Here is a 25,899-nt window from a genome sequence, read left to right as displayed (position 1 = left end):
ATGAAACTTGCCGAAACACATTGCAAGAAAAGGTTAGCAATATAATAATCAGTTTTAATACGCCATCTATTGATCAAACCAATGAAGCTGTGGAGCTTTTATTTTTTTTCTATGGATATTCAATTTTCGAGTCGTTTAAGCTTAATCTGTGGCGCTTGGGATGTACCTAGCATAACCATAGACACAAACCACTAACGGCTAATATTTCAATTTATGAAATATTTCACGAATAATTGGTCTACCGTTTCACAAAACCAAGTTCGCAGTGTGCACACTCCCAATGAAATTTTAACAACAACATTCACTTTCTGAATTGAAAAGCTCTTTAAGTGCATGTTAAAATCAAAGAATCACACCTGTTTAACAATTAAGTTTAATTTAACTCTTTTGTTTCTCAAAAATATAACAATAATTGTTTTATATACTGTCACGCATGTTTGAGTCGCAGTTCTATGTCGCCGACCACTGTCCAGATACAATCAAAATAAACATCTTACCAGCTGTCAGTGCAGTGCAAAAGGGATTCTATTTTGCTTTTAGGGCAAAACTTTCTTACTCATTGTTTTACGTGCACTCCGGATTGACTCCCACCGCCCATTCGGTTCCAGGGAAGCCTTTTGCTTTGTGTGTGGTGTGTGTGTGTATGTCAACGGTGTCCGATAGGTAAAAAAAGCAAAACAGGCAACTCGCCCTATCAGATGACCATAGGAGTTTGCCCACTGTAAAACGGAGGACGATGGTTGATTCGGTAAAGCAACTGAATGCGCAAGCAAAAACTCTATCCCATTCCCCCGCATACAATATGATAAATCCCGAAATTGTGCTCATCCTTACCACCAGCACGATCCGGAGTCGGCAGAGTCCTGCAGCCTGACCGAGGACGATGTGGAACCGAAGCTGAAGTACGTTCGCCTCTCGAACGACATCAAGAACATTCTCAGCGAGGAAGCGATCAGTTGCATTGCGGTACATCCGCGGGTAGGTGTTCCGCGGCAATCGGGCGAAATCGGAATCGGCGAAACACCTAATACAACCACCGATATGATGGTTTTATAGTTTCTCTGCCTAGGAACACACTGGGGCCGGATACATATGCTGGACCATCAGGGCAACTGTGTGCACACGGTCATCAACCGGAAGGAGAATGCGCACATCCTGTCCGTGAACCGCATTTCCGTCGACAGTCGGGGCGAACAGATCGCGACCTGCTCGGACGATGGGAAGGTTATCATTAGCGGTTTGTACACGGACGAAAACAATCAGGTGCTTTCGACGGGCAAAATTATCAAGGCGGTCGAGCTGGACCCGAACCACAATCGGTCCGGGTCGGGCAAAAGATTCATCATAGGTAAGCACCGTTTGGGGGTGTGGAAGATATCGCGTAATAGTGTAATTAATATGAGTTTCATCCCTTTTTTCTGTCGCCAGGCGATAACAAATTGGTAATGTACGAGAAAACGTTCCTGAAGGGCTTAAAGTCAACCATCCTGAGCGACTCGGAGGGTCAGGTGACGGCGATCAAATGGAACGGACAGTTTGTCGCGTGGGCTAGCTCGCTTGGCATTCACGTGTACGATCTGAACGAAAAATGCTCACTAGGATTCATCCAATGGGAAGAGCCGAAAGAGTAAGCGGAAGTCGTCTCCCACAAAGAAGAACTACTTTAATGAAAATCCTTTAATTTGTTTTTTTGTCGCAGAGGAAAACTAACCGACTACCGATGCAATCTAAACTGGTCCAACGCAACGACGCTGCTGATCGGATGGGTCGACACGGTGCGAATATGTGTGATACGAAAGCGAAACGCCGTCGAAGTGTCCACCAGAAACCTTCCCGTGCACATCGTCGATCCGAGTAAGCCGTGACCCACACAGTGTGCCGACACAGTGGCTTGCTGTGATGTATTTATTAACTTCCTATCGTTCTCTTCTTCCCGCTCCCGACTGAAGTGTCCACATTCCAGACGGACTTTTTCATCTGTGGCATCGCGCCGCTGGAAACGAACCAGCTGGTCGTGCTGGGGTATGCGAAGGAGCGCGACTCCGAAACGAACAAAGCTCTGCGGCCGATCCTGTGCGTGCTGCAGTACAACGCGAGTGATTACATTGAAATTTGCACCGACAGCTTATCGATGCGAGGGTAAGTAAGGATTCGGCCGGGTGCCCGGAAGCTCGTTTTTTACACGCCCTTTTTTTCGCTTGTCCTTGCCTTGGACAGCTACGAGGAGTACAAGTGTGACGACTATCATCTGGACTGTCTGATCGACGAAAACCAGTATTTTATCGTGTCGCCAAAGGATGTCGTGGTGGCCAACCTGTACGAAACGGACGATCGTGTCCAGTGGTTGATAGAGCACGGGTAAGTTACATTTTCCTTTTATATTCAAAGGATGGAAAAGTATAAGGGGGCTTTTTTTTAGTACAAATAATTTATTTCGCTTTAAGTCAACTGGTTCGTGCGCAAATTGCTGCCGATGTGATTTGTCGATTTTACTGTTAAATCGTGTCTCGCGCTAACGATAATGGTGAGATGCTGCCTCAGCTGGTCGGTTTTGTTGTGTGTGTGTTTTTATGTGTGTAATGCTTACATACTAAGTGTGACCGGCAGCCTTGCCTTGTAAATGAGAGATTTACTGCACACCTCAACTCAAAATGCTCCCTCTTCGCGTGTGTTTGTTATGTACAAAACCCCGCTCATCACAATGCAAACGCCTTTGCAGTGCATTACTATCTTACTTCGTCTCATCTGCGTGCTGGTTGTGCCATGGCCATCGGCGACCCTATACTGCCGTCTTGCAGCAGGAGCTCGGCGGCTGCGTCCAGTCGTAGAAATACTCCTTCGGTAGTGCGGCCGGTTTGCCGTCGGGCTGGTCCTCCTCGTGCGTGCACAGCTCCCCGGCGTAAAGGTCGCGCATGTGCCGCGCGGTACGCTTGTGCAGCAGCATGTGGTAGTCCTTGCAGGCGCGCGCTTTCCACGCCGTGTCGAACCGCACGTCGTGCCGGCGGTGAATGTTGCGGAACGGTGCGAGCCACGTGCCGACCGCAATGTCCTCGCTCTTGTACAGCGACAGCTGCTCGGCGTACGTGGCGATGTACGAGACCAGCCCCTTGGACAGCACGTACCCACCGCCCAACGCGTACGGTCCGTACCGATCGCACAGCGTGTAGTCAGTCTCCTGCCACACGCCGTGCTTTTGTATCGTGGCCGCCCCACGGAAGTAGCCCCAATACAGCTCCAGCAGTGGAGCGCCCTTGTGGTGGTTGTTGGGGTGGTTCTCGGTCTTCTGCTGCTGCTGCTGCTGCTGCTGTACCTGGTGCAGCTTTTCGTAGTAGCTGAGCAAATCTTCCGCGAGCAGGTCGAGCTTCACGTACGTGTCGTCGTCCAGCTTGGCCAGATACTTGAAGTCATACTTCTCGTCTATCTTCCGCATGCTGTGCAGCACCTTGGCCGTCAGGTTCGCGTACGAATCCTGCAGCTGCTCCAGCTCGAGAATGTCCCCGAACACGCGCTGCTCCTCGTAGATGGCACGGCGCACGTTTTTCGGCTGCCCGTACAGCCCGATCGCAAACAGCGGCTTGATCTTGAAGTTAATCACCTTGATGTTTTTGATCGGCTTCTGCTGCCATGCCCGATAGTTGCCCAGCAGCTGGCGCTGCGTTGCGACCGACTCGAGCTGCACGTGGCCCCGCTCGTTGAGCGGCGGAATGTGGATCAGCTCCTCCTGGTAGCTTTCGTTGATCATGCGCGGCCGCAGGTTCAGGTACGTCTCGCGGATCGTGCTGCGGCGCTCGAAGTTTTCGGGCGCGGTCACGATCAGCAGTATGAGGAAGTAGGAATTTTCCGGATCATACACGCGCCCGGTCGGGCTGCAGGTTGGGCTGGTGTTGGCAATCAGTGCCGTGAGCAGCACGCCACACAGGAAGGCACACAGGAGGGGAAAGATGCTGACACAGTTTCGCTTGTGCAGATGGTACCGCGTGAGAGCCATTGTGCGACGCAGTGACGGCATCCGCGACGCCGAGGACGGGCGGCCGTGAGTCAGGCGTAGTTTGTTTCACTCGCGTAGAATGATGTTATTGGTTTCCCCAATGGAACAGGAACGAGCAATGCTTCATGAGGAACTGTGCACCACTTGCAACACACTAGCCGCGGCTGTAAAATAGCTGCATTTTGGTGTGTGATGCGTTTTCGAACTGTTTGGTGTGTGTGTTTTGCTTTCTGGTGTGATATTCTGTCGCACGCTGTGACAGGTAGGCCTGCTGTCAAACCCGGACTGCGCGCTGTCGTAGTGTGCGTGCCAGCTGATTGGCAAACAGGTGTAGCGTTGAAATATTTCATCCGATGCAGCGCTGTACGGGGGTGAAACATTTCAAAAGATTTAAAATACGCGAAAACTACGGTTGAATTCATTTCTAATCGATTGTTCTATTCTATTCCTGTGCAGCAAATTCGAACAAGCGATGGATGTGATAGCAACGCACGGTGGCAAATACTCGCTAATTACCGTCGCCCGGCTCTACCTGGACCATCTGCTTTCCCTGCAGCACTTTGACGAGGCGGCCCGGCTCTGCCAGCGCGTGTTCGGCACCGACAAGCAGCTGTGGGAGGAGGAGGTGTACAAGTTCGTGAAGGTGAAGCAACTGCGCTCCGTCAGCAGCTACATTCCCATCACGGACGCGTGCAAGCTGAACCCGCACGTGTACGAGATGGTGCTGTACGAGTATCTGCAGCTCGATCCGAGCGGGTTCCTGCAGCTGGTAAAGGATTGGCCGCCGCGCCTGTACAACACGAAAGCGGTAATCAACGCCGTGAACGACCATTTCAACAAGAAGGATGCAAACATTCTGCTCGAAGCGCTGGCGATACTGTACACGCACGAGAAGGAGTTTGACCGTGCACTGACCATGTATCTGAAGTAAGTGGCGGGGCTTTGTGTGGGCATGAAACTTGGCTATTGGTTCTAAATGGTTTGCTCCCGCATTTTTTCCACTCCCCAAAACTCCCCATACAGATTGCAGCACAAGGACGTGTTCGAGCTGATCACCACGTACGAGCTGTACGGTATGGTGAAGGATTGCATCGTGCAGCTGATCGAGCTGGACAGTGAGCGGGCGATCGCGATGCTGCTGAAGGACAAAATCCCGGCCGAGGATGTGGTGCGCGAGCTGGAACACTGCGAGCAGTACCTGTACCGCTACCTGGACGCGTACGACAAGGTAACCAGCAACGAAAAGTTCCACTGGCGGCTGGTGAACCTGTACGCGCGGTACGAGCCGGACAAGCTGCTCTCGTTTCTGAAGCGCTCCAACAGCTACCCCATCCAGGAGGCGTACGACATCTGCCAGGGGCTCAAGTTTTACCCGGAGATGGTGTATCTGCTCGACAAGATGGGCAGCACGCGGGAGGCACTGACCATCATCATGCACAACCTGCAGGACGTGCCGATGGCGATCGACTTTTGCAAAGAGCACGACGACATGGACCTGTGGAACGATCTGATCAACGAGTCGGTCGACAAGCCGCACGTGATGACGAAGCTGCTGAACAGTATTGCCGGGTTTATCAATCCGGAGCTGCTGGTGGACAAGATCAAGCCAGGCCAGGACATCGAGGGGCTGAAGGAGTCGATCATCAAGATGCTGTGCGGGTACAGTCTGCAGGTGTCGATACAGGAGGGCTGCAACCAGATACTGGGCGCGGACTACTTCGACATGCACGAGCGGCTGGTGCGGGTGCAGCAGGGTGCGCTGTGCGTGACGCCCGACCACGTGTGTGGCGTGTGCCGGCGGGATATTATCGTGAAGGGTAAGGCCTTGGGGGAGGGAATGAGGTGCAGCAAATGCAGGATGGGTAATAATGTGGAAATGTTTGTAATCTCTCTCAATTGCAGATAACATGAAAACGGACATCGTGATGTTTAACTGCAGGCACTACTTCCACGAGCCCTGCCTGCTGGACAAATACAATCTGGACATTTGCATAGTTTGTAACACGAAAAAGCTAGGAAGCACTGGGACATTTTAGGGGATCTGGTTTTTGTTTTTGGGGGGGAATTTCGTGTGTGCGTGGGCGAGTGTATGATTTATGTGCCTACTAGCGAGGAGGGAACAATTGAAGCAGAAAGTTTGCAAACGACACATTATCACAGTTTCCAACAGGGTGTTTTCCACTTTACATTGTACTCGAATTTTATCTTTTGTTCTCCACCACTTTTTCCCATTTCGCTCAAATTATAGGGCCTTGGAAAATTTGATTTGTTTTTATGATTTATGTTCGAAACCAAAAAAAAGAAGCATGATGTGTACAGCATAATTTCAAACCTTAGTATAATCATTAATTCCAACATATTGTCGCTATCGTACTGCTGCTAAACAAAAAAAAAAAAACGGGGGGATGAACGGTGTGCCAGAATGTAATACAAATTTGCAAAAGCACCATAAAGACGAAAAAGCTATATAACAAAATATGCGATCTCATTAGCGTACTTTATGTTGTGTGCGTGAAAGAAATTAGAAGCAAAAGGTGTTTGAGAGATAAATGGGGTAAATTAAAAATAAAATGCCCCTCACTTTTGGCCTATCCCTAACAACAGCGTAATCAAAAGCACTTCCAAGTTTGTTTCTAACCGCACCGGGGGTCACACTGCCTTGCTCTGCCTGCCTGTGTCTGTCGAGGGTTGTCTCTGCGTAACCACTGTCTCTTATCTATTGGCCTCCCAAGCGAAGAAGGGGACAATCGTGTTTATGATCCACTTCAAATACCAATCACCAATCTCTCCCTTTCTCGCTCTCTCTCTCTCACACACACTCATTCGCCCGCATTTCGGTGGTGATTAAAAGATGGTAAACAACATGATGTTTTTGTTGGTAGTGTGCGTCACATGAAGGGTCATTTAGAGTGGAGGCTTGGCCTCCGTCTGCAACGGAGGTGTGTGTGTGTGTGTATGTATATGTAGCAGCAAGAAAAGCATAGACGATCAAGAAAGTGAAGAGATAGTGAGCGAAGGTGATAATGCGTAATGAGACAAGAAGTGCACGATAAGGGAGGCTCGCTTCATGAAAACCGTGCTAAATGATTTTTCTTCCTCGGCAATGTGAACAATATTCCAATAAGATTACACTACGGGTGTGTATCTAATAAGATTAGTGAGAGCGAATTCTAACATACCTTTCACCAACACGTCACGAACCGTACCCAGGCAACCGATGTGCAGCTTATCTTGCGTGTCGTACTCACACCTACACACACGTGGTGTGGTGCCCGCGAGAGAAAGAGAGCGTGTGCGCAGATTAGAGCGTAACGTACAACGCAACGCACGAGAGAGAGTGGGAGAGTGGCGCCATGCCGGTTTTCTTGTTTGGTAGCGCTGGGATGGACGTAACCATCGATCTTGCCCTACCGTTGCTCGTGGTAGTAGTGGTGCTGCTGCTGCCGACCGTGTGTATTACGATCCTTCTTGCCTGCCAGTGAGTCGTTCAGTCTTGCGGTGGCCCTACAGTACGCTGGGTGTGTTGTTTCAGGTGTTGCGCTTACAGCATCCACGCAAAACGGTTCACTTTCACACGAGGTGGCTAAACGTTCGGTCGTCGATCGCGCAGCGTGCCTACTAGACTACACTCTTTCCCGGTCTACTAAGAATCAGGTAAGAATTTGCGATCAACGGAGAGTAATTTGAGTGATTTTAGCAGCGACCAAAAGTACAATGATCATTGTAGGATTAGCTAGCAATAGCAAACAATAGCGTTCAAAGGGGGGAGGGGGGGGGGGGGTTAACCTTTCACCCGCCCAAACCGTATCGGCGCGTTGTTTATGTTGGCTTTTTCGACGTGTCATGCTGCCGGTTTCACTTGCCCGGTTGCACATAACACAACACTCTTATGTGTTTTGGTGCTGAGTTTGGGTATATTTTTAGCAGTTACCCCACACCCGCCCGTAAATTCGCCCCCAAAAAGCCAAATCGAGACGGGGTTTTTGATTCCTGTTTTCATCGCCTACTTGTGCAGCAACCAGTTTTGCAGGCCGCTTCGGGGTGCCGCAACCAAATTTCATGCACAGCTCTTCTCCCCTCCCCACCGAAAAAGCACGACAACGCGGACAAGAAAAACGGCATGTCGGGTTGTCTACCGTGTCTACCACACCGGTGACATTGACCGCCCGCTTTGACCCCTAAGCTGAAAAACCGCGCGCGTGTGTGTGTGTGTTTGTGCTGTAGTGATAGGAAAGCAACAAACTTTACACGCTGGCTACGTTGGTTGGCTTGGCAGCAGCAGCAGTACCACCGGCAAACCATAGCACGAAACTCCTCAAAGCCATAGAAACTGTCCTTATCAACCTTCCCAAAAGCCTCCATTGATAAACGTCTATCATTATGGGGGGCCCTCCCTAGCGGAATCTCATCATCTCCGTCCATCTCCGTCCGTTGCCAGCGTGAAAAGCGCAAAGCGCGGTTTTACTGCCACAAAATAAACGACGGTATCTTGTTTTCTTCTTACGGTGTGCACAGCCCGGGCGTCCCTCTCATTCGATACCATAGCAACGGGGAGGCGTGGTTCAACGGGAAACGGCAATGGCTAATCGTACGTAACCGTGTGCTGGGCACCGCTGTCTCTGTGTAGTATAGCCTGCCAATGATGGAATGATTTCAAGTGATAATTGCAACCAAAGTTCTTCCTATTACAACCACCAAAAGGCATGATGATGGCTTCTAGTTGCATGATAACACATCCCCCACTCTCCCTGCATACAGATGTGTGTCCAGCGCCAGCACCACCAGCAACACACTTTCCCTTTTTCGTTGTATATAAATACATATGTTACATACAGGATTGCCTAGTTTCTGCCCGTCACTAACGCTAAACACGTCCCCGTTACACACGATCGTTATCATGCTGATAATATTTCCACCACCTCACACGTTTGCCTTTTCTACTTTCCACTCCGCCGAAAACGCTTTCCGACTAATCATGCACCATTGCTTCGGTCGGCTATTTAGCTTCGGTCGCAATCATGACCCAGCAGGGACCCGCCTTCGACTCGAACTGCATGACGCTGACGCGCTTCGTGCTGCAGGAGCAGAAAAAGTACAAACATGCGACCGGCGACCTGTCCCAGCTGCTCAACTGCATCCAGACCGCGATCAAGGCGATCAGCTCGGCGGTGCGGAAGGCGGGCATCGCTAAGCTGTAAGTATGAACGCCGCACACATCCAATTAATCCGTGTGTGTGTGTGCTGCAGCGATTTAATTTGTCCTTAAACCTTTTTTTTGGCAGGCAAGGAATCTCAGGCGACACGAACGTGCAGGGCGAGCAGGTGAAAAAGTTGGACGTGCTGTCGAACGAAATCTTCATCAACATGCTGAAATCGTCGTACGCCACCTGTCTGCTCGTGTCGGAGGAGAACGACAACGTGATCGAGATCGAGACGGACAAGCGGGGCAAGTACGTGGTGTCGTTCGATCCGCTGGACGGTTCCTCCAACATCGACTGTCTCGTGTCGATTGGGTCCATTTTCGCCATTACCAAGTGAGTAGTGCTGCAACGGTTTAATATATATTATGCAGAAAGAATCTTCAATAACGCTGCAACGCTGTAATTTTTGACAGACAGGTAAAGGAAAACACGACCCCCTCGGAGCAGGACGCACTCCAACCGGGCAACAAGATTGTGGCCGCTGGGTACGCACTGTACGGCTCTGCCACCATGATTGTCATCAGCCTCGGCAACGGGGTGCACGGTTTCATGTACGATCCCTCGATCGGCGAGTTTGTGCTGACCGATTACAACATGCGCATTCCGGAGCGGGGCAACATTTACTCCATCAACGAGGGGTACGCGTCCACGTGGGACGAGTCGGTGCTGAACTACGTGAAGGACAAGAAGGACCCGGCGAAGGGCAAACCGTACGGCGCCCGGTACGTGGGCAGCATGGTGGCGGATGTGCACCGTACGATCAAGTACGGTGGCATCTTCATCTATCCGGCGACGGCTGCGGCCAAGAATGGTAAGCTGCGCCTGCTGTACGAGTGCAACCCGATGGCTTACCTGGTGACGCAGGCCGGCGGCAAAGCGTACGCGACCAAGGGCAAGGAGATACTGGACGTGATGCCGACGTCCATCCATCAGCGATCGCCCATCTATCTCGGCTCGAAGCTGGATGTGGAGGAAGCGATCAGCTACATCAAGTAGGCGTTTGGCTGGTCCCGTTCCCGGTGGTTGTGCATGTGGTGGTTTTGTTTGTCCGTTTTGTTTAATTGTAATAAAAATTTCCTCACAATGTATCGCTCCGTAGTAGCATGTTCGAAGGGCTGTGATATTCTCTTTCGACCATTTCCTCTGATTCGCTTTGTTCATTTGCACAACTTTATTTACATCCTTTCCTTTGCTGCCTTCGAAAGAGAAGTAGGAATTTTGAAAGCAAAACAACATTCACTTACGTTCGTTTCCCCCTTTCAGTAGGCATTGGCTTTGTGTTTCGGCACAAAGTTAAATCCTTCCGGTACAGGTCCAAGCAGCATCTCACTGGAAAACAAGTACAAATCCAATAAGAAACAACGTTAACGTGAACACGACAACAGACAACAATTCTTACCTTAATTTCACCCAATCGTTACAATTGGGCGATGCCATCAGCGTTTCCAAATCGTCCCGACCGCGGTACGCATCCGGCCGCTCGTTGATGCGCTGCGGCGGCCGCTCCAGCAGCCCGTACGGCACGTAGCGGTACAGGAACGATTGCCACTCGAGCAGGAAGCGCCGCGTCGTCTCCACACCCTTCGTATCGCTGCCCCAGTGCTCCAGCCCGTAGTTCACGTACCGCTTCAGCATCTCGAACCGCTCCCCGCTGGACGGATCGAGCGTTTTCCGCTCCTTAATCTCCTGAAACACCCACGGTTTAATCAGCGCCCCACGGCCCACCATTACGCCGGCAATGTTAGGGCACTTGGTGCGAATGTGTTCGTAATCCTCGTAGCCAAAGATGTCCCCATTGCCAAACACCGGCACGGACTGGGCCTGGGTCGCACACTGCTGCAGATACTCCCAGTCGGCCCGCTTGGTGTAGCGCTGCTCCTTCGTCCGCCCGTGGATCGTGATCAGGCTCGCTCCCCAGTCCTCAAACTTTGGCACCATCTCGTGCGCGATCAGCTTGTTGTTGTAGATGCCGATGCGCGTCTTCACGGTAAACTCTTTGCCGTAGTCGGCCAACAGGCGCGAACAGCTCTGCACCATCACCTTCAGCACGTTCTGGCGGCGCAGCAGCGCACTACCGCCGCCCTGGTTAAAGATGAGATCGATCGGGCAGCCCGTGTTCAGGTCGATAAAGTCGACATCCGCCTTCTCGGCAATGATTTGGGCCGCGTACGTGACTAGCTTCGGGTTGTGGCCGCACAGCTGCACCCCGAACAGATCCTCGCTCGAGTGGCGCTTCGTTAGCGCCCACTCCTGGATCGCACCGTTGATGATCGGTATGGCACAGGCCATCTCGCCGCACGTTATGTCGACGCCGTACTCCTTGCAGATGCGCCGGAACGGTAGATTGCCGACCGTAGTGAGCGGACTGAGGTACAGCTTGTCGCGGAACACGATGCGCTTGCGTTCGGCGCTGCGCAGCTTTATCACGTCTTCGTCCGTTACCGCACCGGCCGGTTTACTTTTTTCCGGCTTCTGCTCGCCATCATCCTTTGCTTCCCCGTTTTCCTGCTCGTTTGATTTAGCTTTCTCATTCTTTTCCTCTTGCTGTAGTCGGTCGAACTTGTTGACGATTTTAGTCGACTTGTTAAAATTATACTTCCTTTTGCGTAGTATGTGCTGCAAATCTGTGGCGAGAGTGACAAATTAGGTGTTTACAACGGAAATCGTGTAGCTCGTAAAGTCCACTCACCAGTACTCAACCAGGTGGAAACAAGCATCGACGTGTCGGGCTTAAAATCTTCCGGGTAAATGTTTCTACGGTTTTCATCCAGATGCGCACCGGCAAACCGGCACGTTACGCCAAAGTTGCAGTAACCCTTGGTCGAGTAAATGTAGCACGTGCCGTCAATGTCCTTCGGTTTGAGTTGCAAAAATTTGTCCAGATCGTGCGAAAAGCGACAGTTTCCATTGGTGCACTTCTTCGCCGCATCTTCGCCCAGGTTCCCATCCAGCAGCGATTTGCAGAGTCGCAGCCCGTCCTCCTCCTTGAACGGTACCGTGCGTGATTTGTTCTGGCCACGGTTTTTCTTCTTCTTACCCTGCGGTTCCTCTGCATTGCCCTCCATGCGGCCCTTCTTCTCGGGCGGTTCGCTGGTATCGTCTACCTTTGCATCTTCGGCTTTACCTTCCTTTTCTGCTGGAGCGACGATTTCTACCGTTTCATCCGGCTTCTCCACAATACGCGGAATAAGAAATCTGCCGTGAGGATGGTGCGATTTATAGGTAAATAACATAGTGGTCTTAACGCACATTTCGTGCTGATTTACTTACTCCGCCTTTATGTGGCATATTCCATCGTCCATCGTGGAGCAGGAAGGTTCTAATTTATCCTTGCAGTGAACCAATTTCGCAACCAACCGGCTGTGGCGTGGAGTTGTTTTGTTTTGGGTACAACTTTGACAGTTGCAAGCACGTGCTCAAGGTGATTACAACACCTCGAGAGGTGGTGAAATGTGGAAAAAATTGACGTTGGACCAATTGACATAAAGGATCAGGTTGTGGTGAGTGGTGAATTTCTCATATGATAAATTTGTCGCTATCTTTGAAACAAAAGGAATCAAGTAAGGGTTTTTTTTTTCAATTGTAAGATTTTTTTTGATGATTCAGTACTATTTGAAGCAACAAGATGAATATTTTTTTCTGTTCAACAGGTCATCAAACATGGCGGAGCGAGAAATCATGTTGAATGAGTAGATGTGAGAATCAAAACAAAAGATGTGAGAATTAGATAACACATTACTATCAAGAGATCACCTTTTCAGACAACTTTTGAAGCTTATTTTGTTCTAAGTGTCACGTTCAGTTCGTTGGTAATTTGCGTAATTTGGTAATTTGGTAATGCGTAGCAAATTCGAACTGGAAATAATGTGGTTATTTGGGAGTCGCTCATCACATTGAACGTGGACGTGCGATGGGTTCTTGTGTTCATTAACAAATAGAAATGTCTGTAAAAAGTATCAAATTATCCCAATAATTCTTTCTTTTCTGTAGCATCAAATCACATTTCATAAGGAGGAGGTGGGTTGGCTTACGTTTTTGGTTTCTGGGTGGATTCTGCTTTTGGTTTCTGGTTCATCGGTGGTCATAAAAAATGTTTTATTTCAGGATTCTTGTCTAGGAATTGATGTTGAAAATCAGTAGAACTACAAACTAATTAGTAAGTTGACTTGCACGACTTAACAACATGCCCGTCATGGGTTCAAGCCCCGAATGGAACGTACCCCCATGCGTACCTGACTGTCTATCCTGCTATGGTAATAAATAAGTCACTGAAAGCCAAGCCCACTAGTGGTATAAGCAGGCCTTGACCGACATCGGTCGTTGTGCCAAAGAAGAAGAAGTTCTTTTCGTGTGAACCAATGCATTCATTTTCGCGCGTGAATCGAATGAGCTGTACGGTTCAGATACATTTGACACATCTCTAGTACTCAAAGCATGATAGTCAGTCCTGCGAATGGGGGCTCGGTCCATATGGGGCTTGAACCTACGACGGGCACGTTATAAAGTTGTTCGATGGCAAAAGATAAAATATGTTTTCGCAAAATAATTGATAGACTCGAAATTAAAGACATTTCCGCTACGGAGCATCCTCATTTTATCTTACAAAAGATAATCACTGAATTAAAATCGGAGAAGGACAGTCAAATATTCGTAAACTGACGTCGCATCAACGTTACCCTTGTTTTGTAACTTGGGTTTTCACCACTTGCCGCTCTGCAGCAACCTTGGTGCACCTGCAATCTTGAAAGTCATTTTAACAAACCTAATCAAATTCGGGCGGCTTCGGCAAACAGGCAAACACGGTCGCGAAACTCTTTTTTCCGCTCTTTTATCGTTTTCGGCAAATAAAACACCCTGTTGCTGGTGGTGATAAGAACAACGGGTAGCAGGCTCGGAAAACACAGCGCAGCCCCAATCTGTGCCCATTCTACATGGACCCCCGCTTTGCCCGAAGTTGAAGTTGAGTCTTGTGCGCTTCCTTTTTTTCTAGTCCAGATCGATTTTAGTTGCAACCGTTTGCAGTTGGTGCCGCTCGCGTCTGTGCCTTTTCCCTTCCCACAAGCTCCGGAACATCCGGCAAAGTGTGTATGCACAAGTTGGCCACTTCCCTGTTAGTGCGTAGCTGCCGATCCGTTCTCACCCAACGTTCGCCACCGTTGCAAGTAGCTGCCAAGAGTGGTGAGTGATGGTGGGGCAGGGAGAAGAAGCGGGGGGGGGGGGGGGAGAGGTGGAGTATACCGGGCGAAACGGGACTTGGTGTACACGTAAGAACACAAAACTGGGTCTGTAGGTCTCGCCGTCGATGTGGGGAGGGGGGTTGGCTTGTAGACTCGGTTGACGTGTGGCTATGTGCGTGCGTCTGTATCGTTAGTTTGCCAGCCGGTCGGCAGCCTTTTTGTGTTGCTATGTGTGGCCCTGTTCGCTTGCTGGGATGGCATTACGAAAGCGAAGAGACAAATTGATTTATTGTTTGTGCGTTACCTTTTTAGGTTTATTTTCCAGCGCGTTACGCCGCACGCAGTTCGGTCGCCTTGCTATGCCCGAAGCAGCAGCAGCCGCCGCCGAAGCCCGGCAGTTCGTCTACCCGGCGGCACGGCGCGATGAGTCCGTGGTGGAGGAGTTCCACGGCGTGAAGATTGCCGACCCGTACCGTTGGCTGGAGGATCCGGACGCGGAGGAAACGCAGGCGTACGTGGAGAAGCAGAACGAAATCTCGAAACCCTTCCTGGACACGTGCCCGGAGTGGAAGAAGCTGAACGAGAAGCTGCGAAAGCGCTGGAACTATCCGAAGTACTCCTGCCCGTTCAAGCACGGTAACAAGTACTTCTTCTTCATGAACACCGGTCTGCAGAACCAGGAGTGAGTGTACGGGGCGCAGCGCCTTTTTGGCGTAGAAAAGTCAATGATGTAATCAAACTGTTTCAACTCCCCTTCTCTCCTTTGCCAGTGTCCTGTACGTGCAGGATAAGCTGGACGGTGAGCCGAAGGTGTTTCTCGACCCGAACACACTCTCGACCGACGGTACGGTCGCACTGGTCGGGTCGCGCTTTTCCGACGACGGCAAGCTGTACGCGTACGGGCTGAGCCAGAGCGGATCCGACTGGACGAAGCTGAAGATTCGCAACGTCGAGACGGGGGAAGACTTCCCGGAAACGATCGAACACACCAAGTTCGTGACCGCCTCGTGGACGAAGGACAATAAGGGCTTCTTCTACGCGCGCTACCCGGTGGTGGCGGGCAAGGCGGACGGTTCGGAAACGGCCGCCAACGAGAACCAGAAGCTGTACTACCATCGGGTGGGCGAGTCGCAGGACAAGGATGTGCTGATTGCCGAGTTCCCGGAGGAACCATCGTGGCGTTTGTGAGTATAGAACGCGACCGGACAAGCAAACAAGGAAGTAATGCATGCGCTTTTCTCCCTCTCCTCTGCAGGATGCCGGAAGTGTCCGATTGTGGCAAATATCTGATGCTGTTCATCATGAAGGGCTGCAAGGATATGCTGCTGTACTTTAGCAATCTGGAGAAGGCCGGTACGCTCGAGTCGAAGCTCGATTTCGTGAAGGTGGTCACCGAGTTCGACAGTGACTATGACGTGAGTGTGGCAGCCTCTCGTACCCGATTGCCAGCGTCTCATTCCCCCTTGGCTTTCCTTCTCTTTACAGTACGTCACCAACGAGGATAACATCTTTTCGTTCCGCACGAACAAGGGCGCCCCGAACTACCGGATCGTGAACATCGATTTCGAGCAGCCCGAGATGGAGCACTGGAAAACGCTCGTGCCGGAGCATCCGAAGAACGTGCTCGACTGGACGACGTGCGTGAACAAGGATCGGATCGTGCTCGGGTACATCGACGATGTGAAATCGTTGCTGGTGGTGCACAGCCTGGCCGACGGGAGCTTCGTGTCGAAGTTCCCGCTGGAAATAGGGACGGTCGCCGGGTTCAGTGGCAAGAAGAAGTATTCGGAGATTTTCTACCACTTCGTATCGTTCCTGACGCCCGGCATCATCTACCATTACGATTTCGAGGGCAAAACGGAGGCCGCCGCCGGCGGTGCGATGGAACCGACCGTGTTTCGCGAGGTGAAGATCGAAGACTTCGACAACAGCCGGTACGCGGTGGAGCAGATCTTCTACCACAGCAAGGACGGCGAGAAGGTGCCGATGTTTATCGTGCAGCGCAAGCAGGAGAAGAAGGAGCACAAACCGTGCCTGCTGTACGGGTACGGTGGGTTTAACATTTGCGTGCAGCCGTCCTTTAGCATCACCGGGCTGGTGTTTATCGATTCGTTCGATGGCATACTGGCGTACCCGAACATTCGGGGTGGTGGGTAGGTATTATCCTCGAAGGGGTTCCCCCTTCCCCTTCACAAAAATGCTCCCAAATCTTCTTACCGTTTGCTGCGTTCTCTCTTTTCAAGCGAATATGGCGAACGGTGGCACAATGCCGGTCGATTGCTGAAGAAGCAGAACGTGTTCGACGACTTCCAGCACGCTGCGCAGTATTTGGTGGAGCACGGCTACACCACGCACGACAAGATCGCGATCCAGGGCGGTTCGAACGGAGGGCTGCTCGTCGGTGCCTGCATTAACCAGCGTCCCGATCTGTTCGGTGCCGCCATTGCGCAAGTTGGGTAAGTAGGCAAAAAGGCATCCCTTTTCTTTCTTATTCTAATACCTCTTCTCGTTCACCATCCCCCTTTTCAGCGTGATGGATATGCTTCGCTTCCACAAGTTCACGATCGGCCGCGCCTGGGTGTCCGACTACGGCGATATGAACGAGAAGGAGCATTTCGAAAATCTGCTGCGCTACTCGCCGCTCCACAACGTGCGCACACCTACCTCGGAGAAGGACCAGTATCCGGCCACGCTCGTGCTGACCGCGGACCATGACGATCGGGTCAGCCCGCTGCACTCGCTCAAGTTCGTGGCGGCGCTGCACGATGCCATCAAGGATAGTGAACACCAAAAGAATCCGCTGCTGCTGCGCGTCTACAGCAAGGCCGGCCACGGTATGGGCAAACCGACGGCCAAGAAGATCGAGGAAGCGACCGACATCCTTACGTTCATGTACAAGACGCTCGGACTGAAGCTTTCGTTTTAATGTTGCCTCTGCACCACCACATATTGTGAGGGCTGGGTAGTGCGAAGTATCTTTCTGATCGGTAATTGCATGCTGAGCATTTGAGTTTTCGTGAGGCGTGAAATGAGAAGCGAAATTTCGGATTATATTATTATTTGTGTAAGGCCGCACTTATTATTATTATTATTATGTTTTTTTTTTGGAATTAAAACAAGCCTCGCGGCGGAGCCCCTTTGGTGCGCGCTTGCTGATGTTGTTGCGTGCGTGTGCGCTTATTCGAGAATTTGGTAGCAATTGTACGCGATCGAGTTTAGGTGCAGCAAAATGGAAAACAAAAATAAACGTACTGTTCAAAAAGTAAAGAAGCTTGGTTGGCTGTAATTACCTGAAAGTTAATTTAATTAAAAGTATTTTTTCATCTCTTTCTTATCATGCCAGTTTATTGTGGTCCACTTTCTCAATTCTCATTCCCACTTAATGCGCGCGCTTTTGATTTTCTAAACAATAAATAAATAATGGAACAAATCGGTTGACGAGCAATCGAGCAATATGTATCTACAGCTGGTTAAGCGTAAAAGGAACCATGCATCCTTGTTCTACCGCTTAACAGCACTACTAAAGATGAGTCTGTAATGAAAGGAGAGAAAAAAAAACAGGAAAAGGAAAGTCGAGTTATAAAATAATGAAATTCTAATTGGAAATGGTTCGGCGCGAGAACACAAGAGAACATGACGGTTGTACAGATGATGTTAGTCTTGACATACAGAAAATGAAGAACATATAAAGGGAGTTATAGTGCAACACACAAAGTATGAAATTAGTATATCTAAATGACCCAACTGTTCTAGCTATGTTTTCTTTGCTTTAATTTCGTTTGTATTTGTTTTCTCTTTATTATATGCTTTTGGTACTCATCTGTCTTGCTCCCCCCCCCCAACGCGGATTGTTGCAGTTCAGTTCAGTTAGTTGTTTAGTGTGTTTGTGTGTGTGTATATTGGTTGTTTTGGAATTCGTCCTGCCCTCTCTATTCCCCCTTTTCAGTTGATTTGATCCAGCCACTATTATTCGTCACTACTACCACTCCCGATTGGCATATCGTTACAACACTATTCACAATTCAGATTTGTTACATTGTTTTGTGTCTTTCACCTACGACCGCGTGTGACCTCTCTATATACGCGTGTGACCCAAAACATGTTTAACGGGTTTCTTACAGTAACGTCTCTTTTAACGTCTTTGCATGGTTTAAGGAAGTCTGACAAAATCGTATTATGGTGTGTTGGTTGGGGAGTGTTGGGTTGTCTAGTAATGAAATGTTTCATATTTTTGCGTTTCGTTGAGATGAGATTGAGCGAATACGTATGCACGTGTCCGGTAAGTAGTGAGTTTACACACAGAGAGAGTGGGAGGTTTACTGCTGTTTTACGTTCTCGAAGGGTTATTATAGAGAGTATTGGCATTTGCACACATTGCGATAACGTTTACATCACCCTAATCCACCCAAAAAAACAAAAAAAAAAAAAATAAACCGCACTCAGTAAGGGCTCAATCTTTTGTCTGCCTAAATGTGTCCCTATTAAATCGTGCCGTATCACTTTCCCTATCTAAAGATTGTTTCGGGCTTGTTGTACCGCGCACAGTAACTGACAAGGATCGGTTCCACTAACACGTTGATTATTGCATTCCGATTTATTGCCTCAGGGATATATTGTGTGTGTGTCTGCTTTTTACGCTCATTTTTTCACTCATTTCTGTATGCCTTTTTCCTATACCATCGATACGATTCATTTTGCTGTTATCGTCCCATCGCGGGAAGAAGGGGGAGTGTGTTTTATGCTATATATACGATTATTGTTTCCTCATGTCCAACGATAAACCTTGTAGACGCGTTTTACAACGCAGTCGAACTAATGATCGACGAGTCCCATCGTCGTCCCGCTTTGTTGTGGCTCTAATTCGATTCGATTTGTTTTGCCATCGGGTTTGTCCTATTGTATTTTCTCTTTACTATCTATCTATATCCTCCCTTCCACAACACATTTATATGCTCGATTTATAGTGTTGTGTACGGTGTTTTTTCTCTCTTCTTCTATTTGCTGTTTGCTGTCTATATTTATACGCGTCTATCCGTACCACCACTACCGAGTGGAGATTTGGAATATATGAATTTATAATGCTTCCCTCCTTCTGCTTGCCTTCAACCCGATGAACATGAACTTTAACGCACTTCTTCATCCCTTCGTATATGTAAGTAAGTGATATTGTGTTTTGATTATACAGATGTTTCATTTACCGCTGTGCAAAATTGCTTTAAAATAAAACCCCCCACAAAAACCTTCAACTAGGGCGTCTCTCAGAAATTGCAAAAAACAAGAAGATTGCCTGCTGTTTCGTAATGCAAAGAGAAAGTACGTGAAATTATACATCATCTTCTGAAATCATCTTCTTTCCACGTGTTTGTTTGCATACAGAAATGCGTGAATGCGTCACGCTTTACCGTCTCCTATACAACTTTTTCGCTTCCATTATTGTGTGTGGTTCTGTAACACGATTGAATAACATTTATATATTTATCATAAATAGTAATAATATTACTCCGAATAGTAAACTAGCGGCTGAATGAGACTCCTCCCTCCCTCCAATGATGGGCGACGAGACAAAACCCTTTGCCTGGTATGAGATTGAATGGTAGCTATCTTTACAATTAGGATGATATTTATGTATATCTATATATATGTGTGTGTATATATATATACGTATGTACACCACTCGTATAAGGGGGGTGTGTTAATGATTTTAGTGGTGGTGGCATGGGGGGGTCTGTGTGTATAGTAGACCCCGTGGGAGACTAATACGGTAAATGCGTATGGTTTAACTCTTGCTTTAACATCGTGCCTACAACTGCTTATTGTACATCTTCTTGCTTAAATATATTAACGTATTTATTGTGTTTTTTTGTTGTTGTTGCGTCATTCCGCTTCCTTACGGTTCGCTTCTTGTTCTTTATCGACTAATTCCTTTTCCTTCATCAACAATACTGGAAGAATTTTGCATACATTTTTGAAGTTTGATAAAAAATAATTATTTAATTTACTATTGATTCTGTTTGGACAAATTATGCATGCGATTTAATGAGATTCGAAACAAAAAAACCTTGATAAAGGAGAGCTGGCTTAAATAATGTGATTGTTTCTTTTCGTATTGGGAAAATCACAAATCATGAAATAGAAATCTTCTTAGTAACAAATTAAAATCACTATTCTTAGAAATCTTATTAAAATCACAAATCATTAAAGATAAATCTTATTAGAATTTTGGTTACCACTGGTCAATGCTATAGGCCTCTAATTGTACCGGGTGACAACTCCAAAGTTTCGAACTGAACGTTGTCCTTCATCTGCTTCCATTCTCTTTGCTTGTTTTTATTTTACCGGAGCAGTCAACTCTTCCTACCGTCAACTTACTGCAACTTTCATCGAACCCCTTTTTTTAGCTTATTTTCGTTGGATTGATTAAGGCTTGGAGAACGTGAAAGAAGAAGGATTAGGTAATGAACGAACGATATAACTTTCCATACTTTCTTATATGTATTAACAATCGATAGTTGCTTGCTGCAGAAGGATGTTTGCATTTATACGTCCAATAAGTTTCTTTTATATCCCGTTTTCGATTAACGATTATTGGCGCAAACGAACGAAAAACTTGGAAGCACTAGAAGGGTAAAGATTTAATGGCAAGGTTTACAAGGGTATAGTTGATAGAGGATGTTAGAAAAGGGTTAGGCAATAAAATAACAAATAAAAAACAAAAAAAACCTTACAAGAAACAGGAATCCGGATGATCATTCTATAATATTGCTCTTTCCGTTTTCCGTGGATGTTTTTTCTTCTTCTACCGGTATTATGGAATGGTAGGCGAATGTGTTACGAACTTCTAACGTGATATTAACGCTTATTTAGCTAATGTAAGTGTTTTTTTTAAGAGTTTTGATTTCTCCTCCTTCGCCATTCCGCGAGTTCATTGTCTTTGTGGCACGCCGTTCTCGCTTTTCTCCCTAATGTGCAATACGCACACACACGTCGTCAGCCTTCTGTATGGTTTCAACCTGATTGATGATGATACGGTTTGTTACATATGTACATAGTCCTCTTTTTCCCCGCTTCCTTTCGTATCGGTCTGCGCAACAACATTATTTGCGTAAAGTGCGCGGCGTAACGCGGCTAATTCCACACTGGTCTTACTAGCAACAATGTCGACGATTGTCGACACCACACAGAACCCTTTACACTTTATTAACCCGGCCTCGTCCGGCTTATTAGTTGTAATCGTAATCTACTTGATATCGTAAATTTTCCTACGAAGCATAAATTGTGGCGAAAGATGATGCGTTTTGGTTAGTAGCGTGTGTCCCATGTTCCGGCAAAAGCGCAGATGAGAGGCGGCGATGTGAAGGCGTCCCCGCAAACCAATTGAGCGAGGGTGGGAAGAGATACGGGGCGGTAGATTGCATATGCACATATACACAAACACACACACACACGCACACGCGCGAATGGAGATGATAGCGCGAAGAAAAAAGAGAAGATAAAAAAGAGATGAATCATTTACAAATGCATTATTGTTAATAGGGGTGGTGGGGTTTGTTGCAATTGCGCAGCAAGTGCAGATTGATCAGCAGTGCGAAGGGAGTAGTAGGGTGGGTTTTAGAGAGGTAGGTTGCGCTATACGCTATTAGTATGGTATATGATTTGCTAAATATAGAACAATCCAGAAACCCCACGCCATGCGATGGAAGACAGCGTTTACAAATCAGTTGTTACGTTATGAGTTATTAGTATAAAGTCATAAATAATTAGGAAACAAAAACTTACATCGTGAGAGACATTACAAAACTCTTTCTGTCCCATTGCAGGGGTATTTGTTCTGTTTTTAACCCGACACAAAAGTCTTCGGTCTTTACTTTCCATTATTTGTCTTATTTATTTTAAATAATAATAGTAATAATAATAATAATAATAATGCATAATATGTCTGTGTAGTTAACAAAGGAAGAAAAAAAAATACAAATTGTGAACGTGTACGTGTGCTTGTTTGCCCTAACTTTTTAAACGTATCTTCAAAGGGTAAAGAAGGGTAATAAATATAAATTATCATCAAAATAGAAGGAAAGGAAGTCCGAAACAAAAATAAACAAACCTTCTTCCTAAGCAAATTCTAATGCGTAATATTTGCTAAACCCCATCTGTTCCTACCTATATCCGTCTTGGTCCTTTCCCCCAATACTTATTGCAAATGACAACACAGTTCGATGTCGTCACGAGATTAATGGTGTTTATACGATGATCGTATAGCCATACACACAAACAGCACACAGACACACACACACGACGACGACACAGTGCGCGCCTCTACTTACTCTTACACTAAACTCAATACTAGCTAGTTTAGAATGCTGTGTGGAAAATAATATAGCTTTTCCCATCTATGATTATGCTGACCCATACGTATCTTGGTGTGAGTGGATTTTGTTTGCTTGCTTCTGGCCAAAAAGTAATCATCCTTTGGCCCGGTTTAGAGCACACTGCCCCGAGTAGAGCGTACCTACTGCACAGGAAATCTGTGCTTCCGATGATTTCGGTATCGGAAAAAAGGCATCCACGTGCGCAAGAAACATTTACATGTTTCATTTTAAATCGTTAATGAAAAATACAACATTTTGTTCGCTAGTTGCAATGACATCTAAAGTGTGTTCGATATGCAAAAAAAAAGAAAGAAGTGGAACACGTGGCCTAAAGATTGTTGTGATGCATCAATGTCTGTGCTTTGAGGAATAGCAACAAAATCTTTTCTTTTCCTTTGAACCATGATTCAACATGCATTTGCTTCTCATGTACAAAACCTACATCTTCTTCCGTATCTACAATTCAATTGCGCACTATTTACCAAACACAGCTGGAAGTTAAGTATAATTTCGCGCAAAAATACAGTCCTAACATGCTGCTGCTTATTCTTCGCCGCAATCATTATTGCTGTATCGGCCTCGGCCTTGCCTATATCCTGCACACTGCATTATTGGTGGCGTTCTGTTCGGGTTTGGCGATGATTATATAAATAATAAATACATAAACTAAATCACATTGTCAATAACTATCTACACAGCAAACTGTACATCGGCCGAAAACGCGACGGAACGAGACGAGAGGATGATAATCTCCTTAGCGCACCGTACCCGGAATATCAGATGCAGCTTTTCTCTGTTCTATTGATCTATTTCATTCACTGCACTTGTTCGCATCACACAAAAAAGAAGCTCATCTTTGAGGTGTAGATACACACACACACATACAAAGTGTGGCGCCAATCGTTGCAATCGATCGTGAATGAAATCCGTACAAAAACTATCAAACAATTTGTCCAAAGAAAAAGTGAAACGCGAACATCAATTGGCAGAAATGGGAGGACGGCGGCGACCGAAGTTCGCAACCGCTACCCCCCCTTCACTCCTCGCGGGCTTGGCGCAGAGCGTTGCGATCGGTTTCGGTGAGCGAACCGTTGCTGCTACTGTCGCCGCTACCATGGCCCGAGGTGGAAGATAGGCTCGCACCGTTCGTGTCTGCCTCGGGCGCACCTTCATCGCAATGGCGCTGCAGCAGCTCGGTCGTACGGTGGTGCAGGTTGTGGTGATCCGAAGCTGTCGACGATCGGAGAGAAGCGGAAGAGACCGCACCGAGGTGGGCGGACGAAAGCTGGTCACGCGAACTGGCCGTATCATCTTCCGCCCTTCCGCCCCCGGCAGAATTGAGCGAGGTAGTGCTTTCGCTTATTTTCGTCGATGTAACACGACGTATCATGACGAGCGGACTGGAGCGGCCACTGCCGCCGATCCCTAGCACGGTTCCGCTACCGGTACCACCAACACCGCTGCTTATTAGACCACCACCAACAACACTACCACCGACGCCGCCGCCACCGCCAAGAAGGTGCACCGATTGGTCTATGCTCGAACAGCTGCTGTTCTTCACATAGATCACTTGCTTGTGAAGCTGATGCTGCTGCTGCTGCAGTTGCTGGTGGAGGTGCTGCTGCTGCTGCTTCCGCAGGTTATGATGCCCCGAAGCGGACGACACCGATGAGGTGGAGGAGGAGTGGTACTGGTACTGGTGTTGGTGAAGATGGTGATGATGAAGCTGGTGGAACTTGTTCGAAAAGCTTACCATTTCCGATGTGAGCGAGTTCAGCGCCTTCTCGACCGTGGGCTTGTGGCGATCCCGATCCGACATGGGAGAGGAATGGCCTGAGAATGCTGCAAAATGGGGGAGAAGAAACAAACGCGGTTGTTAGTTTTGTTTTGTCGCCTCGGTTATCTTTCACACCCAGCCTCCACTCACTTCCAATATCACCGCTCGAGCTCGAATCCGTAAAGCTGGGCGTTCCTTCAGTCCACGTTGGGGTCGATCCTTCGACCGACGCTAGGGCCCCCCGCGAGCCGTAATTGCTATTGGATGATGATTCGACTGCTAAATGACTTTCTAATCTTATTTCTGATATACTGTTGTGTGTGTTGGCGCGTACGGGTCAGTTCGTACGGGGCGCGCGCGTTTGTGGTATCATTTTGGGGCCGGATACAAAAGGGCAAGCGTACATGTGTGTGCATCGGATGTATCGTGAGGTGCAAAGGGGGCCATCAAAATTAACGATGATCATATGTCAGCATTACCGAGATGCACCGACCGACACACGAGCATAAGCGGCAGCATTCCCGAAACGGTGAAGATGGATGAAGGGGGTGGGCAGGCATACACAGATAGGCCACAAAGACAGACAGACAGGCACAGGAGAGCGGCAAATGCGGCATATAAGAGAAGAGAAAAGAAAGAAAAGAAGAAAAATAAATAAGTAAATGGTCGGTACGTTTCAAGCATTTGCTAAAAACAAAATGAATCAGATATGGAGCGGTAAATTCATGACGACACAAAGTTCGGAGAAGATAAAAGCATGACGGAAGGACAATTCACCACATACATGGCGCTTGCTGCAATACAAAAACATTAAAGAAAAAGAAAAAAAGAAGAAAGACAGCAAATGAAGTGACAAACAATAAAAAAACGGCATGACAGGAGAAAGTTGAACACGGTTAGTTTCGTACGAGAATTAGTAACATTAAACAGAAATACAAATATGAAAAAAGAAATTAAACAATAATAAATAACAACACAAAAGGTAACATGCCTAGAACAATGCAATAACCCCATGCACAGAGCAGAAGATGTGAAGAAATACTTTCCCTATTTTTGTAAAAATAAATAAAAAGGATAAGAAATTCCATGCCATGCCATGCGATCTTTCGTAGTAATTTCGTTTCGATTTGAAATGCCACCAAAATAGGGAGAACGAAAAAAAAACACATTTCAATGCATTCAAGTTACATTGCACATCCACAGCATTCTTGGACACCCGATCGTTACAGAGTGCATTGCACACACAAACAAGAGAGAGAGGACACACAAAAAGTGGGACACTTTGGGAGGAACTCCCGCTCTCAACGGGTTCGCCACACAGAACACACAGAGGAAGAACAAAAAAAAATGCTATGGAGATGGGAAAGAGGGTGATGGAAACGATTGCCAT

At 47.7% G+C, this 25,899-nt stretch overlaps 6 protein-coding genes across 22 annotated transcripts in view; 3 read left to right on the top strand and 3 right to left on the bottom strand.

Annotated features, from left to right (window-relative positions):
• The first annotated feature begins 484 nt into the window (after positions 1-484).
• On the top strand, positions 485-6,464 carry LOC120954678 (vacuolar protein sorting-associated protein 41 homolog). The gene is made up of 10 exons (XM_040374811.2): positions 485-748; positions 841-978; positions 1,057-1,348; positions 1,429-1,627; positions 1,700-1,854; positions 1,950-2,139; positions 2,218-2,358; positions 4,445-4,915; positions 5,012-5,805; positions 5,891-6,464. Exons 1-10 carry the CDS (start codon positions 737-739, stop codon positions 6,022-6,024), a joined length of 2,526 nt encoding a protein of 841 aa, XP_040230745.2. The 5' UTR covers positions 485-736; the 3' UTR covers positions 6,025-6,464.
• LOC120959582 (beta-1,3-galactosyltransferase 6) lies at positions 2,403-6,773 on the bottom strand. The gene is made up of 2 exons (XM_040383069.2): positions 6,570-6,773; positions 2,403-4,349 (listed from the first exon to the last, which is right to left on the bottom strand). The coding sequence occupies exon 2, from the start codon at positions 4,007-4,009 to the stop codon at positions 2,780-2,782; it is 1,230 nt and encodes a 409-aa protein (XP_040239003.2). The 5' UTR covers positions 4,010-4,349; positions 6,570-6,773; the 3' UTR covers positions 2,403-2,779.
• A 690-nt stretch (positions 6,774-7,463) lies between these two features.
• On the top strand, positions 7,464-10,277 carry LOC125907538 (fructose-1,6-bisphosphatase 1). Of its 2 annotated transcripts, XM_049610470.1 has the most exons (5): positions 7,464-7,642; positions 8,504-8,576; positions 8,993-9,182; positions 9,271-9,522; positions 9,603-10,277. In XM_049610470.1, the coding sequence occupies exons 2-5, from the start codon at positions 8,567-8,569 to the stop codon at positions 10,183-10,185; spliced, it is 1,035 nt and encodes a 344-aa protein (XP_049466427.1). In that variant the 5' UTR covers positions 7,464-7,642; positions 8,504-8,566; the 3' UTR covers positions 10,186-10,277. The 2 variants fall into 2 exon arrangements, with proteins under 2 accessions (XP_049466427.1, XP_049466428.1); XM_049610471.1 differs by lacking the exon at positions 8,504-8,576 and having other exon boundaries at positions 7,465-7,642.
• A 59-nt stretch (positions 10,278-10,336) lies between these two features.
• LOC120959581 (tRNA-dihydrouridine(47) synthase [NAD(P)(+)]-like) lies at positions 10,337-12,588 on the bottom strand. The gene is made up of 4 exons (XM_040383068.2): positions 12,460-12,588; positions 11,879-12,384; positions 10,589-11,813; positions 10,337-10,518 (listed from the first exon to the last, which is right to left on the bottom strand). The coding sequence occupies exons 1-4, from the start codon at positions 12,489-12,491 to the stop codon at positions 10,449-10,451; spliced, it is 1,833 nt and encodes a 610-aa protein (XP_040239002.2). The 5' UTR covers positions 12,492-12,588; the 3' UTR covers positions 10,337-10,448.
• Positions 12,589-13,932: 1,344 nt separating this feature from the next.
• LOC120959580 (prolyl endopeptidase) lies at positions 13,933-19,625 on the top strand. The gene is made up of 7 exons (XM_040383067.2): positions 13,933-14,367; positions 14,679-15,048; positions 15,137-15,550; positions 15,622-15,781; positions 15,852-16,519; positions 16,610-16,822; positions 16,896-19,625. The coding sequence occupies exons 1-7, from the start codon at positions 14,277-14,279 to the stop codon at positions 17,290-17,292; spliced, it is 2,313 nt and encodes a 770-aa protein (XP_040239001.2). The 5' UTR covers positions 13,933-14,276; the 3' UTR covers positions 17,293-19,625.
• Positions 17,692-25,899, bottom strand: part of LOC120959578 (phosphatidylinositol 4-phosphate 5-kinase type-1 gamma) — a 47,084-nt gene continuing 38,876 nt past the window's right edge. For 14 of the 16 annotated variants that reach the window (XM_049610452.1, XM_049610453.1, XM_049610451.1 and 11 more), the window contains 2 exons: positions 24,660-24,820; positions 22,227-24,574 (listed from right to left, as the gene is read on the bottom strand). In XM_049610452.1, coding sequence (XP_049466409.1) covers positions 23,769-24,574; positions 24,660-24,820 — 967 coding nt within the window. In that variant the 3' untranslated portion in view covers positions 22,227-23,768. Of the gene's footprint in view, positions 17,899-18,124; positions 21,626-22,226; positions 24,575-24,659; positions 24,821-25,899 lie in introns of those variants that run through there. The other 2 variants (XM_049610465.1, XM_049610464.1) reach the window with 2 other exon arrangements.

Source organism: Anopheles coluzzii, chromosome 3 (genome assembly GCF_943734685.1).
Source record: "Anopheles coluzzii chromosome 3, AcolN3, whole genome shotgun sequence".
Lineage (NCBI taxonomy): Eukaryota > Metazoa > Arthropoda > Insecta > Diptera > Culicidae > Anopheles > Anopheles coluzzii.
Note: the sequence above shows the minus strand (reverse complement) of the source record. Positions and strands in the feature narration are given on the sequence as shown.

What these genes read in the sequence shown, in the direction of transcription:
- LOC120959582 (XM_040383069.2), bottom strand. Translation starts at nt 4,009, where the DNA reads ATGCCGTCACTGCGTCGCACAATGGCTCTCACGCGGTACCATCTGCAC.
- LOC120959581 (XM_040383068.2), bottom strand. Translation starts at nt 12,491, where the DNA reads ATGGACGATGGAATATGCCACATAAAGGCGGA. An exon ending in TTCCACCTGGTTGAGTACTG is followed by an intron (nt 11,814 to 11,878) that starts GTGAGTGGACTT and finishes CTCTCGCCACAG; the next exon opens with ATTTGCAGCACATACTACGC. An exon ending in AACGATTGGGTGAAATTAAG is followed by an intron (nt 10,519 to 10,588) that starts GTAAGAATTGTT and finishes CTTGTTTTCCAG; the next exon opens with TGAGATGCTGCTTGGACCTG.
- LOC125907538 (XM_049610470.1), top strand. An exon ending in AAGGCGGGCATCGCTAAGCT is followed by an intron (nt 9,183 to 9,270) that starts GTAAGTATGAAC and finishes TTTTTTTGGCAG; the next exon opens with GCAAGGAATCTCAGGCGACA. An exon ending in TCCATTTTCGCCATTACCAA is followed by an intron (nt 9,523 to 9,602) that starts GTGAGTAGTGCT and finishes AATTTTTGACAG; the next exon opens with ACAGGTAAAGGAAAACACGA.
- LOC120954678 (XM_040374811.2), top strand. An exon ending in GGGCAAAAGATTCATCATAG is followed by an intron (nt 1,349 to 1,428) that starts GTAAGCACCGTT and finishes TTCTGTCGCCAG; the next exon opens with GCGATAACAAATTGGTAATG. An exon ending in GCGGGATATTATCGTGAAGG is followed by an intron (nt 5,806 to 5,890) that starts GTAAGGCCTTGG and finishes TCTCAATTGCAG; the next exon opens with ATAACATGAAAACGGACATC.
- LOC120959580 (XM_040383067.2), top strand. Translation starts at nt 14,277, where the DNA reads ATGCACAAGTTGGCCACTTCCCTGTTAGTGCGTAGCTGCCGATCCGTT. An exon ending in CCGAACATTCGGGGTGGTGG is followed by an intron (nt 16,520 to 16,609) that starts GTAGGTATTATC and finishes TCTCTTTTCAAG; the next exon opens with CGAATATGGCGAACGGTGGC. An exon ending in GCCGCCATTGCGCAAGTTGG is followed by an intron (nt 16,823 to 16,895) that starts GTAAGTAGGCAA and finishes CCCCCTTTTCAG; the next exon opens with CGTGATGGATATGCTTCGCT.